A 16,966-nucleotide genomic window follows, 5' to 3' on the forward strand; every position below is an offset into this window, starting at 1 on the left:
AGCTCGCTTTTCCCCCAACCCATCACTTTTCGTGTGTTTCTGGGCTTAATTTCACACGATGAACTCCCGAGAGCAGTCTGATATGCCTCCGGCGCCCTCCTATCCATCTCCCAACAGCGCGCAGATGGCCCAGGGCGCCATGCCGTACTACAGCAACCGCCAGCTCACCACAGACGAACTCCTTTCCGCGGAACTGTCGCGCGAGGCCTCTGGCCCTGGCCTGGGCGATGGATCGAGCAATGGTGTCCATCATGGCCAAGGAATGGTGTTGGGCTCATCGAATGCCGGCGACATGGGTCGTCCCTCGTCCGAGGACCAGCACCAGCATCAGCACATGCTGCAGTTCCCCCCAAGCCAGCAGGTGGGCGTTGACCCAAATCACGACTTGAGCTATGGGGAACAGAGTGCGCGTAAGCGTTCGAAGATTTCCAGGGCCTGTGACGAATGCCGGCGCAAGAAGGTACGTCGTAAATACCGCCCTCCTCGCGTCAAACGAGACGCGCTGGTTCCTGCAGCTAACATTGTTACTCCCCACGAATAGGTCCGATGTGATGCAAGCTCGGAAACCGGCCTCGAGACATGCTCGAACTGTCGTCGCCTGGGAGTTGTATGTCAATTCAGTCGCGTGCCCATGAAGCGCGGACCCAGCAAAGGGTAGGTGGACACGCGCCATCGCATCATAACAATCGAGATTGACGAGAATATGTAGTTATATAAAGGAACTCGCCGAACGATTGCATACCCTCGAAAGCCAGATGCAACCAGGCATCGTCCAGCCCGACGTTCCCTACCAGTCCATGAACGAGGTGAATCTCTCCCGAGGCTACCAAGACTTCACTTCGCCCGTGGATCCAGGCTCTGCCAATCGCAAGCGAACCTACTCTGTTTTCGAAGGTCTCCCAAGTTCTTCCTTCGCCCAGCCCTCTTTCAACGGCCGCGGATCGCAGAATGCCTTCGATACCTCGGACGCAACAGCCGACCCATATAACCCGACGATCGCGAGCGGCGGCGCGTCCAGGCCTGGCAACCTCTTCTGGAACCCGACTGGCAACGAGCAGGACCTGCCGAGCGGCCTGGAGATGACGGACCTGCCCAGACACGAGGGCGATGATGATATAACGCCTGTCAACCTTGACGAGGGCGCTTTGGATGCGTACTACCAGAAGGTCCACACTCTTTTGCCTATCCTGCCGCACACCAGGGAGCGGACATTGGAACTGCTCCACCAGTGCAGTCGTGAAACCCAGGAGATCTTTTGCTACGCGCTATATACGGTTACCCGGACTGACTTGTCGCGTGTCGCGGGCAACTTTGAAAAAGTCACGTCATTTGACAATGCCCAAGACCTTCTCCTATACCACACCCGCCAGCCATTGATTGTCCACTCTACCGCGGTCAACCTCATTTGGCTGCAGACTCTGATCCTGATGATCATTGACTGCGACACGCGTGGCCCCGATAATTTTGTCCTCAAGGATGGCATTCCGAAGCACACCTTGGTCCAGGCTGCCAGCAAGCTGGGCTATGACCTGGCCAAGAGTCAGGGCCAGCTAAGGAACAAGCGGGTTACGGATCCGGATGTTGACTCGGATTCTAACCTCACTCGTCGTAACTGGGTCTCATTCATTATCCTGGCTCGCTGGTACGCTATTAGTGTGGCCGATGCGACTGTCATCGGAGGACAAGAGATTGGCGGCCGTGAAGATGAGCGAGTCGTTGGCCAGATTACTACTGGGGTCGCTTGTAAGTTGAACTGCTTTCCGGGTTACATGCACATAGAATAAATTGCTAATACGGCACTCTAGCCTACTCAACCTTCCTCTCCGAGATGGTCACCCTCGCCACCGTTGAGCACAACGTCTGCCAAACCAACACCGGCCTCGGTCGCATGGTCGGCGCCAACCTCGTCGCCTCGCTTGAGCGCCTCGCCGAGATGGAGGATGTCTTCAAGGTGCAAGAGCTGCCCGAGAGCACCACCCGCCCGCTTTTCGAAAGCCTCCAAGCCCAGCTCTACTGGACCGTCCGCCTCCTGATCAAGCGCCACGTCTTCGTCTATAGCCCCTACGAGATCATCTACTGTGCCCAAGAGGTAATCAACGAGCTGCACAGAGCAACCCTGCAAAACCGCCTACCGACACCCTTCGATCTGCATAGCCTGGCCCTCGCCTCAATGACTCTCCTTGAGGCCACCGTCCTCCCTGAACACGGCGACGACTGCTGGAGCTCGCTGGAGAAGGTCGAAGATATCCTTGACCACCGCTCAAAGCGTGCGATCGAGGCGACCGAGTTCGACAATATCTTCGGCACACCCGGTTGGGACGCCAAGATCCGTGTCTTCCTCGAGTGGCGCCGCGCGAAGTCCCAAGAGTCCCTGCTCCATGAGGCCGCCGGCGTGGGCAAGGTTGGCGCGGGCGGCCAGCCCCCCGTCATGGGGCCGAATGAGCAGCGCTCCCTCCAGCATCTAGCCGATCTGGCTGTTGGAGCTGAGGGCTCTGTTGGCCAGAATGCGTCGACACCACCTCCTGGGCTGTCTGCCGATCACGGCGAGACGTCGCCGAACCTTGCGCCGCAACTGGCGCAGGGGGTGGCGGGACTGGTCGTGTTGTGGTGGACTTCACCATGCTCACAAAGGAGGGTTATCTGAACGTGTTCTCGGGGTTGATCTATCGCCGGAATCGCTAAGATGCTCTCGCTGCCTGAGTGGTCGCTCTCGCTCTCTCTCTCCGCTCTGGTTTCTTTCCCATTGCCAGTTTGACCCTGGAGACGGGGCTGTTCAGCAATTTACCTCTCCCTCGTGTGGCTTTCCCAATTTTATATATCCCGCCTCCCCACTTGATGCTTTTTCCTTTTCATATTTATTATGGGTAGTGGATTGCCGACAAATTTTAATTATCTTATTCTAGCATGTGTTCTCGTCGCGTGTTCTGCTTCGCCGCATGGCGATGACCAGGTTGCTTTTGCTCTCTTATAAGGTTGTAACCTACCGATCAGTGTAGCTCAATTTCTCCAATCAAATTATTTCAATTGGCCATACAAGATATATTAATTGACTAAAGTCTCGGGACATATGGTATATGCCTGCTGGAAACAGAACGCAGATGTCCAACAGAGTAGAAGACATCTTGGTAACAAATATAGATAGCATCATAGCCCCAGTCAGAAAATAAAATGGATGCTCGCATCTCAACATCATTGCTTCACTCCAAATGCGAAACGCCTCCACGTCCCCTCAACATCCTGACACAAGGTCATGAAATTATCGTCTTCAATCAACTCACACATCCAGTTCTCGAGGAAAGTGACACGCTCCGGGGTTGGCGAGTTCACGTACAGCGATAACTGCTCCTCAACAGAGACAGGGATTGATTGTGCTGCATGCCGTACCTGGGTGGTCTGCTTGTTGTTGAAGATGTTGATCTGGGGACTCTCAGTAGACTCAATGGCCACCGAAGACCCAGACACTGGCTGTTGTGTTGTCGTGTTTGACTCGGGATAAGGCTGGGTAGCCTGCAATTGTGGAGATAGGTAAGTTGAGTGGGTTTCCTCTGGATAAGGCTGTGTCTGGATCAGTTGCTGGGACGGGGGGTTGGACATGAATGAATCATGTCGATCAAGCGCATTGGACTCTGCAAATGAGGATTCGGGGACAAGCTGCTGGCTGGACCTTCGACTGGACGTGTCCGCTCGAGACATTTTAGATTTGAGCGTTGTAAATGGCAAGTCTCGCTTTGGGGGTAGCATCTGGTTGAGTTCTTGATCGTGGTAGACAGGCGCGGTGGAGAGACGTGATGGGGCCTCCTGGGTGCCCTTGTTCCCTGCTTGTGCTATAAGTGCGCGAGGACTATCTCTAGGCAAGGACTCGGGGCCGGCGCTTGTATCTTGGAACGTCGATGGAACCTGGCTAGCACCGGAGACAGGAAGATGAACATTGTTTGAGGAGGATGACGGAGAATTGGAGACTACTAGAAATAAGGATAAGTAGGCCAGTCTCACTGACGCGGAGAATGTCTTGCGTACTTTTCTCGAAGCCAGACACGGTTCGTGTCATGGGATACAAAGGCACTGGTGCATTGCTCTCCGGTGTGATCACAGCCCCTGTACCTCGTGAGGGGACATTTGCCATGTGGACCGTAGGTACTGACGCCCAAGATGCGGAAGAGGGTGGCCGATGCAAGGCCTGCATGGCGCCCTCCGTCAAAGGGCAGTCAATACCGCTGAGCATGGATAGGGTTGTGTAGTAGTCACACTCATGAGCGAACTTGATCTGAAATCGACGTATCTGTATTGAGCACAAAGATGGTGCATCAGAAGATGTTCCACAATGCTCTGGATGTAATGAACCAACATGGGTGTCAGTCTGCAAATACTTGATCGCGAGACATGGTAGTTTCACCACAACAGCAAAGGGTGGTTTGGGCAATGAACCATTCTGGAATGCATGAGCCTGGTCTCTGGTTCCGCGGACGTAATGGGCGAGATCGATTCGTTCCTGCGCCCATTGTCAGCGCATCTGGAGCTTTGATTTACTAATCTGAAAGGGAACATACCAGAGTTCTGCGTTTATGGACCACCTTCATGATCAAGCTTGGTGGGCTCACTGCAATACCAGCGTGCTTTTCCAGTTCACAGAATAGATCATCATTCCCATTAACGTGGGTCCAGACAAAGGGACCGCTGTGATTGATGAGGGTGGTCGTGTGTGAGAACTTAGAGAGTGGAAAGAGCATCCGAGGGGCTTGATCCGGAGGCTGTTGCATGACTAGTTACCTGAAGTGAACCGCAGGATCAAACGAGAGAGAATGGCTGGTTGCAGAGGCTGCTAGGTTTGAGCGGCTGATCAAAGAGGGCATAAGGAGAGAGAAGGATGGAGGTGGAGGGGGAGGCGGAGGGGAGGAGAAGGGAAGTGCAGCTGATGGCAATCCTGATCACTCGCTGGCCCTCACACAAGATAGGTGCTCTACACATAGCATACATGGACAACGATACAAGAGGACCTCTGACGGCGATGAAATCAGAAAGCAAAGGACCAGAAGAAGGATTCAACAAGGTCAAATATTGTTCCCGGAAGAGGGGGAGGCTAAAGTGGAGGATCTCCCCGGTTTTTGTACGGCCAGGATATATAGACCTAGTATGAGGGATATTACTTTGGAGGCAGGTTCGATTCATTAAATGTTGTTCGCACGACACCATCACGATCCAGTCACACAAGGCCGCTTGCCAGTCTTGCAATTTTTGAATACCAAAAATCAATAATGACACTATATCTCCTTTTGATATCTTTCCATCTTAGAGTGTGAGGCTCGCCAGCGAGGGGACGATGCGTGTTCAACTCCGGCACGAAGTGAATCTTATCCGTTCATATATCCCGCCTCTGCTCTGTGTGACACTGTTGGAAACCATCCAATAGCACGTCCATTCAGGGCTTCTAAGTCAAAGATACCACCACCTCTACCTCTCAGACCAAAAGCATTTGATGTTTTTCAATGTCAATGCCAGGAGAGCTGCCGTGTGATATTTTACTGATATAGAAGTGCAACTGAAAGGGGAGGGGGGTTCAGATTCAGTGAGCCTGGGTAGCAAAGGAACTAACTTTTCGGCAGGCAGTTGAGGTGTTACTCGGACAGCTTTTTCGTTATTCGTCTATTCCCAGTACTAATAATATGAACAATGGTCGCAAATTTTTCAAAGCTATGGCACGATATCAAAACGGGGGTGCTTTCGTTTCATTTCAAGACTTTGCCGCGGAGCTTCAAAATTATCACAATTCTTACAACGACCCTATTCACCATTCTAATTTCATTACAACTCCCGTCTCTAATTGCGCACGAGAGACAGGCTGGGTCCCCTCTACAAAGTGGCTGTTCCAGGGCCAATCTGCGTATCTAGTATCGTCGACAATGACTGTTCAGTAGCATGCTTGTGTAGTTGAGGTTGATTCCCGAGGCACGATAATCAGCCCAGCAGGGTATAGCGCTAAAGGGCATGACGGCCACGGAACAACTATCCTCCGGCAACGCGCCTGGAGAAAGCGCGGACTTTTGGCTGATCAGTCCCATTGATCGCAAAGCCCAGTTCTTCTCATTGCCCTCCAGGGCTGCATACAAGGCATTGACGGCTATCCACCCCGTGGCATCGGTCGCCTGAGTCTGTCAAATCTCCCCCCTTCACGACCCGCCTTGAACCCCTGCTGCCTTGCCATCACTGCAGCTTCGTGTTCTAAGAGTTCGGCCTCGCGCATCCTTCCAAGCCTTTGCCCTCAAACGCGTCCGACGATTCCGCCAAGTCGCAACCCACTTGCGGGAATCGAGGGACCGAATCGTGGATCATTGAATATTATCCGACGATCGATTTAGCGCATACACAGAAGGAGGACGGTTTAGAAACTGCCTCCCTGCAATCCAGCTTCGAGGGGGCGATCCTATCCCGCGCAAACCCAGCTCCAAGGGCGACAATCCACGTTCGACCACCTTTCCTGGATGCCCATCGCTTGGTGACAGGATGTCGGCATCTACACCCCAAAGGACCTCTCTGCGTCGTAAGGTTTTCTCCACCGAACGGGGCTGGACCGTACTAACATTGTTCCAGAGGGCCTACGCCAGGCCCCAAAGGTCAACCAACCCTTCATCCCGGACACAACGTCTGGTCGCCGCTCGCATCATCAGAGCTTCACATCTCCACAGCCATCGATGTCCCCCCATGCAACCCTCAACCCGGCAGCTAACCCCCAGAGCGCCTCTTTCGCAGTCGAAAGTTGGGATGGGAAGGTCCAGACACAGCTCCCGATGTCTACGCGCGAAGTACCAACCCCAGGCAACCGACCCGCTCTGTTCGCCAGTCTTTATGACCGCACCAAATTTGCCAAGCCACCCGATTTCTATGACCCGTACTTTCCATTGAGATTCTTGGAAGTCCCTCGCAGTGAGTTGCACCCCTTTCGCACACAGGATGAAATTGACGTACTAAATCGGACATCAACCCGCAGCGGACCACATTTACAAGCGTGCCCATTATGGTCTCCAATCTGGCATTCCTGACGAAGTCGACTTTGCTTTATACCATCTGGTTCAAATTTCCAACCAGCGTTGGGATAAGTTTAAATTCGAGGGGTTCCCATTACTTGCCGAGTCTCTCATGCAGAAAGCTTTAGACATCACCTATCTTTGTACTGGAGTGCGTTGGGAGTTCGACTATGATCCTCGACAACGATCCGATCGCGTCAATGTGTTGAATTCAATCCATGGAACTCGGAATATCTTCGACAAGATCCGGAAAATCCCTACAAACATCCCGACAGATACACTTGAGACAACAGAGTTCAACCACACGCTCCGAAATATCAAGGAGGCGACTCTCGTGTTGAGGAATATGGTATTGCTGAAGGAGAACGCCTTTTATGTGTCACGTTATGCCAGCGGCCTCCTCAGAGACTTCCTGGTCATTATGATGAATGCGCCAAACCAACCGCGTCTGAATGAAATCAAGAATGATGCACTTGATATTGCTGAAGAAGTCACCAAGTTCATGAGGACCGACCCCCAGGATCCACTTTGGATTTCGTTGGTCAACTGCCTCGATTCACCTGATCGTGCACATATCGTGAGGGCTCTCTGGGCTTTGACTCACTTCTCCACCGAGTTGAATGAGGCAGACGCGAACAGGGCCATGGAGAGCTTATCCAAACCCACTTTACAACAATTGTACTACCACACACTTCTGGATCTCGACAAGGACATTCTGAGTGGTGCGCTGGATTTCTGGTACCAATATACGCTCAGTCACGACAACATCGAGACTTTGATGGATGTCATCAACTTCCCGATTGTCTTTGTACCACGTATGGTCGCCCTTCTCACCTACGAGGCCCGTCCGATGAAGAAGGAAACGGTTCTGCAGGAAGAAAAGATTGCACCACCACCATCCGACATTCCCCGTGTGCCCCCTGAGCTCTTGGAGAAATTGATGGAGCTTTCAGAACCGGAGCGTAGCTCGCAATGGCTGCGGTGCTGCTTTGTTGAAGATGCGGACTGCGAGATCACGCAGATTGCGCTGTGGCAAGCCTACCAAAGCCGTTTTGCCGACCCGCGAGTCCCTGGCGGAGGTGTTCTTCCCGCTGCAGAATTCATCAAAAATGTCAGCAACACATTCACGAACGCGCAGGCTCAGGTGATTAACGGTCCGGGCACGGCGACCAAATTCATCATCAAGGGAATTCGACCCTTGGAGACCGCCTACACGTTCGATGCCTTTCCGTACCTATACTGCAAGTGGGCAGATAACTCGAAGCCCTCTCAGACGTGCCAGCGCGCATTTACCTCGCCCGCCGATCTCCGCAATCACGTCTTTGCGGACCACATGAACCTGGAAGCCGCGGACACTCCTGGCGAATTCAAGATGGAAGGAGCTGAGACACCCATCCACACCTGCCAGTGGGATGGCTGCACGCGGTTCCGCGCTTCCGGCCCCAGCACTAACACGGCGATGGTTGCTGGCCACGTCTCTTCTCATTTGCCCGAAGACCGCCCTGCTGACGCTGAGCCTCCGAGCACCAAGCGTGCTATTCTCCAGGAAAGAATTGTGCGCAAGTGGTTCTACATGGACACCCCGGTGAATGACAAGGGTGAGCCTATCGGGGTCGCTTACAAGGCTGCCCTGGTCCTGCGTAACATCGCTAGAGGTCTCCCCCAGCGGGTCGCTACGAAATACGGTGGCGTGTCATGGAAGAAGGCATGCTTCTTAAGCCAACGTCCCAAGATCGTGGAGGTTTGGGACCGGAACCGTGCTCTCCGCAAGGAGCTGACTGAGCTTATCATGGTCATGGAGAAGGAGGATGACTACTGATCCCATGTCCTTTCCATGTCCCCCTCGGTTCTTCCCCTTCCTTTTCCGCGCATTTGTCTTGTACAATTAATACCCTGTTCGCCTAATCGCTCCATATCGCCTCGATGATCACCCGATCACGAGAGTTACAAGAGGCCCGCGCTAGTGAGACGGTTATTTCCCATCACCTTATCTGGTCTTCATTTGATCAGCCAGCCTTGCACGCAAAAAGTACGGCGGAGTTTTTCCTACGGGATTCGGGGTCAGCGATCTTTTTATCTTTCTGGCGTCTCTGGTTGAGGAAGATAGAAACGGGACCCCCAGTGTTTGTGCCCTGTCGTCGGTGGTTGTTGGAGTTTCTCTCGGTGTCTTTGATGCTTTGTCCGTCTATTTCGTTTGATGTCTTCTTCCATGAACGATGTATGTATACCATAGGTATGGAGTAGGGGAGGTTCTGGTCTTGAGAGGCCCGGCAATTCTGTTCAACATTTTTTTCTCTATTATCGATTATCTCATAGCAGTTGCACACAATTACTGTGTGCGTAACTTCTGTAAATTCCGTCGTAACCGTAATGATCCACAGTGTGATTGCAGATTGTTTGGCGGGACCGTCGAGCGTTTGGAGACTTACAGGAGGACATTTTCCCAGCTCTGCTTTGCTTCATATTAATCTATCACGAGCCGAGACTAGGCCCTTGAATAGCTCCAGCCCACAATCACCACCGGACAAAACGGGCTCAGTTACGTTGAAACTTGTCTTGCAGCTTGGGAGCATTTTCTACGTCCTCCATTATCAATTTCACATTCAATACTAACGAGACTCGAATTGTGAAGGACGGAAACCGGGACCAATCTCGGGGCACTTGGCAAAGCACCGTGGATACTCATATGGCAAATGCGTGAAGGAGTGGAGGCGAAATTGATAGAAGGTTGTGGTATCTTCAATTAAGCTAATCTACTTCGCAGCCTGGAAGGATCGTCGTACGAACAAGACAATATACATTTGCTAACTTTGCGCGTCCGCAATCAACCGCGCCAAAACCTGCATTGCGTCCTCCGCCCGCTCTGCAGGGACGTAAATGTGGTCGTGATAATATCCGCTCACAACGTTCGTGCTAATTTGGTGATCCTTGAGGCGATTTGTGATTGCTGCAATCAGCCCGATCGCCTCTAGGCTCGAGTGCACCGTCAGCGAGATCTTCTTGCATGGGAAAACCCCGTCCAGGCCGTGCGATGCAGCAAGGTCCTCAGTCGTCACGATCGTGGTGCCCTCCTCTTCCTGGACGATGAGTGCCGGCTGGAGGGTTGCCAATGGGAGGGAGTGCAGGGCCTTGGTTGTGGTGATAAACACGTAGACTGCGGGGTCCAGAGTAGGCTCCATTGTTGCAAGGAGCACAGAGAGGTTTTGTTCGCCTGGTGCCATTGTGGCCGAATGTGATGATGTGACTGAACTTGTGGCTGAATTTTGCGAGGATGGGAAGAGGTGCAAGGTGATGGTGGTTGAGTGGGCGGGTCGTTCAAGTACAGGCGCGGTGAAAGAAAATCCGAGGCGAAGCGGATGTCGCCCGCAGGGCGCGCACCACCACCGCAATTGAAAGATTTGGAAAAATAAATTAAAATCAAGACGGAAAAATGATAAAAATAACATGAAAATAAAAAGACAACATATTGTTGTGAAACTAACTATTTCCAGCGGTGATGCAGCTCACATCAAAACCGTACTGATAGGTACAGATTTACAACTATGGTCGTCAAATGTACATCCTGAGCAGAGACAAGTCGAAAACGGATCAAATCAAAGACTCTAGTAGTCCCCAGTCGGCATGCCAACGAATGGAACATGCTGTCCATGGAAACCAAAAGCAACAGCCCTCTTGACATTCGCTCGGCCAAGCTCACTCAAGTCGCGGGCGTCAAGACACAGCAGGTAACTGTTGCCCGCCAGGCCGTCAAGCACAACACTGAGAAGAACACCATCATCTTCGTCTATGCCGTCGGGGTTAGCAACGAAGATCGCCTCACCGGGAGAGTGGCCATGATGCGCCCACAGACGGGTCTCTTGCGTCTCGCAGTCGAACTTCAGAATACCGTCGGTCAAAGTTGCCTCCCCACGGAAAGTTGTCGAATACACGTATCGGTGCTTCTGCGTGACGATCTTGGGGTTCATAGTAGGCAGCTCGGGGGAGAATGACTTGCAGGCAGACCATTCCACGGTAGCTTTGAGAATATCAGAGTTGGGAGACGATGGGAGTCCGGGAAGACGGAAGCGGGTAATAGTCGAACACAGGGCATCGCCTCTCTTCGCGGCAAACTCTTTCGCACTAGACCGCGAGGAAACTATGTTGTCGTACAAGAGAGAGGAGATGAACTCGGTGTTATCCATCCGCACCAAGTCCGCGACAATATCCGTTTTGGTAGGGTCTTCCTTCGAGGGCTCCTGCCAAGAGTTGATAGTGTGGAAGCAGAAGAAGGCGGGGCTTTCATAAGTTGCAACCAAGCCCTTTCCGTGCTTGCGGTCCACGACATACCAAGTTGCCGGCTTCGAAGGATCCGTCGGCAGAATCGCGTCCATAAAAGACTGGTCGGCAAGCGCTATCGGGTTAACATGGGAGTTCCACACACAGAGCAGGACATAGTCCTCAGTGATGAGCAGGGAGTGAAGATAGGCGGGTATTCCAGGGAAAGTAGCGAGGATTGTGGTCTTCCCAGTTGACGCAGAGACACCAAATACGCGGTATGTGCAGGTGGATCCCAGTTCGAGATTGAAGTTGAACATGTCGCCAGTCCTGGGATCCGATCGAGGATGGGATGCCGCCAAGCGACCGATCAAGTCGGGATGAAGAGATTCCTGCGTAGCAAGACCAATTGGCTCTAGAGTCTCCGGGTCCAACTTTTTGAAGCCGCTGTAGTCAGTTTTCGCGTACAGGGTGCGAATACCCTGAGATGTTCCCCAGCGCTCTGTTGACTGTCCATCTGGTTGAACATCAAGACCGGGCATGTTGACCGACAGAGTGACGCCGATGTTCTTGAAGGAGGGGCCGCTGGGGGGAATATAGTCACTTTGGACTTTATTGAACACGGTCTTGCATGGATCGCGTTTCTGACCGAAGCTCAGCCCGCCGAGGGACCCGGTCTTCCGTACATGCTCGATCAGCTCATCGGTTGAGTAACGAGAGTTGTACAAGACGCGGGGTGGTTCAGATTCGCCCGAATCCAGGATCTGGAAGCGGTGCGTTTGGCTGAATCCATCAAACCAGTGGGAGACTTGGAATGTCTGGCCTCCTTCGGTTTCGACGTGGCTTTTTCCGGGTCCAGTGCGGTATAAAGTCCCAGCAGCATACGCAGGAATCCTTCCTGTCACGGAAAGCTCCACTGGAGTGCGTTCCTCGTATTCCGGGTCGAACTGGGGCTGCGTTAGGACGGCGGAAACGGTGGCCAAGGCTGGGATCGGAATGACTTACACCCTTCGCATTTGGCCAGTTATTCCAGTGCTCCTCGGTGTTTTGAGAATCACTAGTCACAGCCGGAGCGGATGCCTCGATGATCGTGGCCATGTTCTTCAAGGTATCGTGTTCTGAGTGGCGGAGATGGCTGAGGTTCGGAACGGTTGGGAAGTGGCACAAGCAGGCCCCCAGTTTCTTTTATAGCCCAGGCTCATTTCCACAAAGATTGAATTGGCTGCGTTGAGCCACTCAGAAGCCCATCATAGCGAGCCATCCTCGGTTCTTTGGCAAAGGCGTTGGATTAAGGCGATGGAAGTGGGGGAATCGCGACGGCCATAGAGAGGATCGGCGGTGGAGCGACGGCGCAACTCTGCCACCTTTCACCATCCCCAGCATTTTCACGGACGCCACCCCGACACCGATTCCGTCTGCCGTGATGTTCATGAGCGCAGCTGACGCGCGTCTGAAAACCCCATGCGCCTTCCCTTCCCCCCTCGTCTGACGTCTTACGGCTGCGAAGCTGCGGGGGACTAGCGACGCCGACGCCGACGCCGAAAAGCCTCTGACGGGATTCATCCACTTCCGATAACATCATTCACCAACATTTCTCCGGGTCGCACGCTTAAGGAGCTCTTATTTGGACCCCCATCGGACTCGGGGCGAATCACGGTGGCGCATTAGCAATCCCGGGCCTCGTCGTCTGCTTTCTCGCCTGCTATTCCTCGAAACGGGTTAGCAGGCCGACAGGCGGGCATGGTCCACCCACCGCCCTCACGCGCCGAGACGGAGGGAAAACAGTGGATATGTGATCAATGCACGTCCACCTTCGGACGTCTGGATCACTTGAAACGCCATTCTGCTACACGTATGTTTATGCACCCATCGTCCGCATGCGCTTCAGCGGCTGAGTTTGCCCCCACAGACAATACCCGGAGAAGCCATGCCTGCCATTTCTGCGGTGCGGTATTCAGCCGAGGGTAGGTATCGACATCTTTCTTTCTAGGCATGCCCTAATCTATGTACCAAGGGACGTGTTGCGACGACATTGGAAATCGTGCAAGACCCGACGGGAAAATGGCATCGAGATCCCCAAGGGCCACCGAGGGGGGAAGCATAAACGTGCCTGCGACAGCTGTGCCAGCCTAAGAAAGGCTTGTAACGAGGGGAATCCCTGTTCTGAGTGCAGCCATCGTGGGCGACCCTGTACTTATCGACGACTCTACGAGGATGTTGGTGTCCCAGCGTCAAATTCTCAAACCAACGCAGCGAACGATTCTGTGACACCCGAGCCCCAGCGACCTGAAGTAGATATCAACGACCCAGACGGACCATCCTGGGATCTTGGTCCTCAGAATTTCTACCCTTCAAGGGAAGCTGGGAGGATTGTCTATGCCCGGAACAGCTTTGGTCTATTGCCTCGTGGGATGCAGGGAAATACTCGCATGCTCTAAATGATGTGCGCTCTCCGTCGGTCGATAAATATTCCTATTCAAGCCTCTTGGAGTCCGCTGAAAAGAGTATGGGATGCTTACAAATTGGAAATGGCACAGACAGTGACACACAATAAAGTACTATGGCATCCAAGGGCTATCAGGTGCACACAGACATGTCCACGGCGGCGATCTATATGATCACTGGAACGATCGGCGTTGCCACGAATACCGTGGACCCTGGATATATGAGTGCTGTGCCGGAGTGCCAGCCCGTGCCCGAGTATTGTGGCCTATTACCGTGGGCTAGAAGGATGGCCGACCAAGTGATGGAAGATTCTTGGTTACATCTTGAGCAAGGGGATGCGGTAGTCCGACGCTGAAGTCTCTGCGTATTGCGAATTAAGAATTGCACAACATGATAACACTATATCTATCCCAGTCGTATGAGATACAATTATATGATCCTTCACGATCTCTGCAACAGAACCTTACCATCCGTGTCGAGTACCTGTGCCAGCTCTTTGAGTCCCGTATGATCGCGCGTTGTTGTCATGCGATGGCACCACGCAATCCTTTTCGCTTCTCCGTCCTCACTCGGTTCAAAGAGGAACTCACCACCCACCCGTTTGGAATCACCTCCCTTGGTGGCAAGCCCGCTGGTAAAGTGCTTGAACCCTTGCACGAGGGACTCTGAGACAATTCGCACCATACTCTTGCGGAAGTACTCGGGGCGCGGTCCGAGAGCGTACGTCATGGACATTCCCAAGTCGTCATATAGTGTGTTTGCTGGGTCAGCATAAATTGGGAATGTACAGCCTGTCTCCTTAGCGTAGAAGTCGATCAGGCCGGGATCCCCGCAGCCGATAATGGCGAACGACGTGGGTACAGGTAGTTGCCGCAACTCGTCGGGCCGGATTGCCTCTGAGATTGCTCGAATGTATTCTTGACAGCTCTTTGGGGTTCAGATAAAGTTAATAACACTGTAACAGCCTCAAACAAGTTTTCTATCGTTGCTGACGGGCGTGTAGTAGGACCGGACCTCCGCATGTATCAAGAAGAATCACCCCCGAGAGAAGCTTACCCCACAGAAGAAATGGCGAATGAAAATCACCAATACGCGGCCAGTTGAATCGGGCCCATCATAGATGCTCTGGAAAGTGTGTTTTTCACCCTTGCTATCGAACACCATATAGTCCTCAACTTTGCGAATTGCATCTGTAGATGGCGGCTTATCATTTGACGGCACTTCGGCGCTCTTGGCATCAGCGACCTTGACATCGTCTGCAACCGGGCGTGCTTCCGTTGGGACATTTGAGTCCGCACTGGACGCCATCGGTGGCGTCGAAATAGAGACGGGGTTTGCGTCGCTGGTCATGATGCTCAACAGCGTGCTGCTACTTCATCAGCAGCGGCAGAGTGGGGAGAGGAGGATGACGGGGCGGCCAAAGAGCCAAAACAGTCGGGCGCTCGGGCCCAGTTCTCGGTGCCCCTGCTTTTACACGCATGCTAAGCGGAGAAGCAGTATACAGCTGTTCACCGTTGCGACAGTTGAGAAACAATATTTATGGTGCTCCGAATTCTATAGATCTAACTTTGCTTTCCCTCAATTTCACTCGCCACACCCTACCGCTCGCGCGTCGCACGGTGCATCTCACGGCCTTACCGGCCGAGCATTCGCTTCGGATTTCCACCATTCACAACAATCCAGGCCACCGCCGTAATGGTACAGTAGATAACATCCCAGCTAACACTGCTCACTGCTGGATGCTCATATATCACGCTGGGCAAACGCAGAGCCAATGTACCGACTGACTCAACGCCGATATCTTTCCCCATATCTTGCAAGACGAGGAATGTGGAGTGAGCTTGCACAAGAACGCAAGCCATCGTGTACCACTGGAAGAAGGTAACATATCTCTGCGTAGTTCCCTCTTCACTCGATCCCTGGCCGCGAGCCTTTGTGCTCGAGGAGCGGCCCGGGCGCAAAATGGCAGGAACGAACAGCAGAAGATGGGGCACCAGCAAGATCAGCATAAAGTACCTCGTATGAGCCACCGTGGGGACCAAAACAGTGCTAATCAGCGAGATGGCAACCGGTAACACTTCGGCGTACAGAGGCGGGGACCATGCCGCAAGAGACTCTGGCCAGTCGTTCTGGATTTTCTTCTTGCTGTCAGTGGGTCGCGGTTGTTGCGACACCAGGATGGTCGCAATAAATAAGTTCTGAGCGAACGAAATAGCGACGATCTGGCCCAGGAGCATATACGTCCAGACATGGGGGATGCGATACCGCCGAGCTATGAGCGAGGATCAATTAGTCGTGAAGCTGAGATAACCGAAAGATGATCTACCCACCCATAATACCGAGGAAGACACTCCATCCTGTCGTCCACAGGAATATTTGGCCGCTCCACCAGAAGCGGGCGGGCGTCTCGATGACGGTCTCCCAGGCTTCGCGGAACAGCTTCGCGTTTTGCAACCAAAGTTCCAATCTGGCGAAAGAGGACATCTCTAGATCAGCAAGATCAGCTAGAGATTGCTCTGCTTCCCAATTGCGATAGGAATGGGCAAAAAACGCAAACATGTAGTACCATGTTGCACCGAGGCTCAGGGCCGCCAGAGCCGCGAAAACGAGGAAGTGTGCGCGTCGTTGAGGATGGGCCCAGTCCTTTCCCTTCTGTCGTGCCTGATACCGAACAACGATGGCTCGACAGGCATTGAGAGCAAGAGAGCCAGCGAGGATGAGGTAGCTGGCTAGAATAGGGAGAGATCGATAACTGAGCTGAGGCGGCTGGCCAGCCGGAGGCGTGGAGGCGCTGAAAGTAGACATGTCGCTTCCACAGACTCTTTACGGCATTGAAGAAGGATTTTGGGGTGGTTCGCTTCTGTTGTCGGCTCGGCAGCCTCTGCTGTGGACTTGATGAGAATGTTGCGGTCCATGCACGAGCGGCTCTCGAGCTCCCAGCCTCCCGCTCTCGCCAAGAAACGCGGTTGCGGGTTGAGTCCTTGCCGTCGGAGCTTATGGCTGAGCATTAATACTAAAACACAGAACCGATTGGACTTGATATTTCCGATAATCCTTCCCTCGCTAGTATTCTTCGTGTGTTTCGCTACATTGTTAGTGAAGATCCTTCCGCTCTTGCAGCGAGATGACGGCTACCGGGTAGCCAAGGTGCGCCGATCTAATCAACTATATAGGTAGTGGTTAGCTCGGACATCGACTACCGAATGCGTTCACTGATTCAATTTGATGTACATAATCCCTAGCAAAAT

General features: G+C 53.0%; 7 protein-coding genes across 7 annotated transcripts; 2 read left to right on the forward strand and 5 right to left on the reverse strand.

Moving 5' to 3' along the window:
• Positions 1–58: 58 nt before the first annotated feature.
• N7482_004306 (putative C6 finger domain protein) lies at positions 59–2,644 on the forward strand (the record flags this gene model as incomplete). Its single annotated transcript, XM_056686431.1, has 4 exons — positions 59–460; positions 542–654; positions 710–1,743; positions 1,806–2,644. The coding sequence occupies 4 exons, from the start codon at positions 59–61 to the stop codon at positions 2,642–2,644; spliced, it is 2,388 nt and encodes a 795-aa protein (XP_056545173.1).
• A 545-nt stretch (positions 2,645–3,189) lies between these two features.
• N7482_004307 (uncharacterized protein) lies at positions 3,190–4,757 on the reverse strand (the record flags this gene model as incomplete). The annotated part of the gene is made up of 3 exons (XM_056686432.1): positions 3,190–3,962; positions 4,018–4,489; positions 4,548–4,757. 3 exons carry the CDS (start codon positions 4,755–4,757, stop codon positions 3,190–3,192), a joined length of 1,455 nt encoding a protein of 484 aa, XP_056545174.1.
• A 1,741-nt stretch (positions 4,758–6,498) lies between these two features.
• Positions 6,499–8,838, forward strand: N7482_004308 (putative chromatin remodeling complex subunit (Rsc9); the record flags this gene model as incomplete). Its single annotated transcript, XM_056686433.1, has 3 exons — positions 6,499–6,535; positions 6,586–6,918; positions 6,983–8,838. 3 exons carry the CDS (start codon positions 6,499–6,501, stop codon positions 8,836–8,838), a joined length of 2,226 nt encoding a protein of 741 aa, XP_056545175.1.
• Positions 8,839–9,823: 985 nt separating this feature from the next.
• Positions 9,824–10,240, reverse strand: N7482_004309 (ACT domain-containing protein; the record flags this gene model as incomplete). The annotated part of the gene is made up of 1 exon (XM_056686434.1): positions 9,824–10,240. The coding sequence occupies one exon, from the start codon at positions 10,238–10,240 to the stop codon at positions 9,824–9,826; it is 417 nt and encodes a 138-aa protein (XP_056545176.1).
• A 381-nt stretch (positions 10,241–10,621) lies between these two features.
• N7482_004310 (carotenoid oxygenase family protein) lies at positions 10,622–12,371 on the reverse strand (the record flags this gene model as incomplete). Its single annotated transcript, XM_056686435.1, has 2 exons — positions 10,622–12,220; positions 12,279–12,371. The coding sequence occupies 2 exons, from the start codon at positions 12,369–12,371 to the stop codon at positions 10,622–10,624; spliced, it is 1,692 nt and encodes a 563-aa protein (XP_056545177.1).
• A 1,788-nt stretch (positions 12,372–14,159) lies between these two features.
• Positions 14,160–15,068, reverse strand: N7482_004311 (peroxiredoxin-like family protein; the record flags this gene model as incomplete). Its single annotated transcript, XM_056686436.1, has 2 exons — positions 14,160–14,612; positions 14,775–15,068. The coding sequence occupies 2 exons, from the start codon at positions 15,066–15,068 to the stop codon at positions 14,160–14,162; spliced, it is 747 nt and encodes a 248-aa protein (XP_056545178.1).
• Positions 15,069–15,352: 284 nt separating this feature from the next.
• Positions 15,353–16,523, reverse strand: N7482_004312 (uncharacterized protein; the record flags this gene model as incomplete). Its single annotated transcript, XM_056686437.1, has 2 exons — positions 15,353–15,990; positions 16,049–16,523. The coding sequence occupies 2 exons, from the start codon at positions 16,521–16,523 to the stop codon at positions 15,353–15,355; spliced, it is 1,113 nt and encodes a 370-aa protein (XP_056545179.1).
• Positions 16,524–16,966: the final 443 nt, after the last annotated feature.

Source organism: Penicillium canariense, assembly GCF_028826845.1.
Source record: "Penicillium canariense strain IBT 26290 chromosome Unknown utg000002l_segment0_segment0, whole genome shotgun sequence".
In the NCBI taxonomy this organism is placed as follows: Eukaryota; Fungi; Ascomycota; class Eurotiomycetes; order Eurotiales; family Aspergillaceae; genus Penicillium; species Penicillium canariense.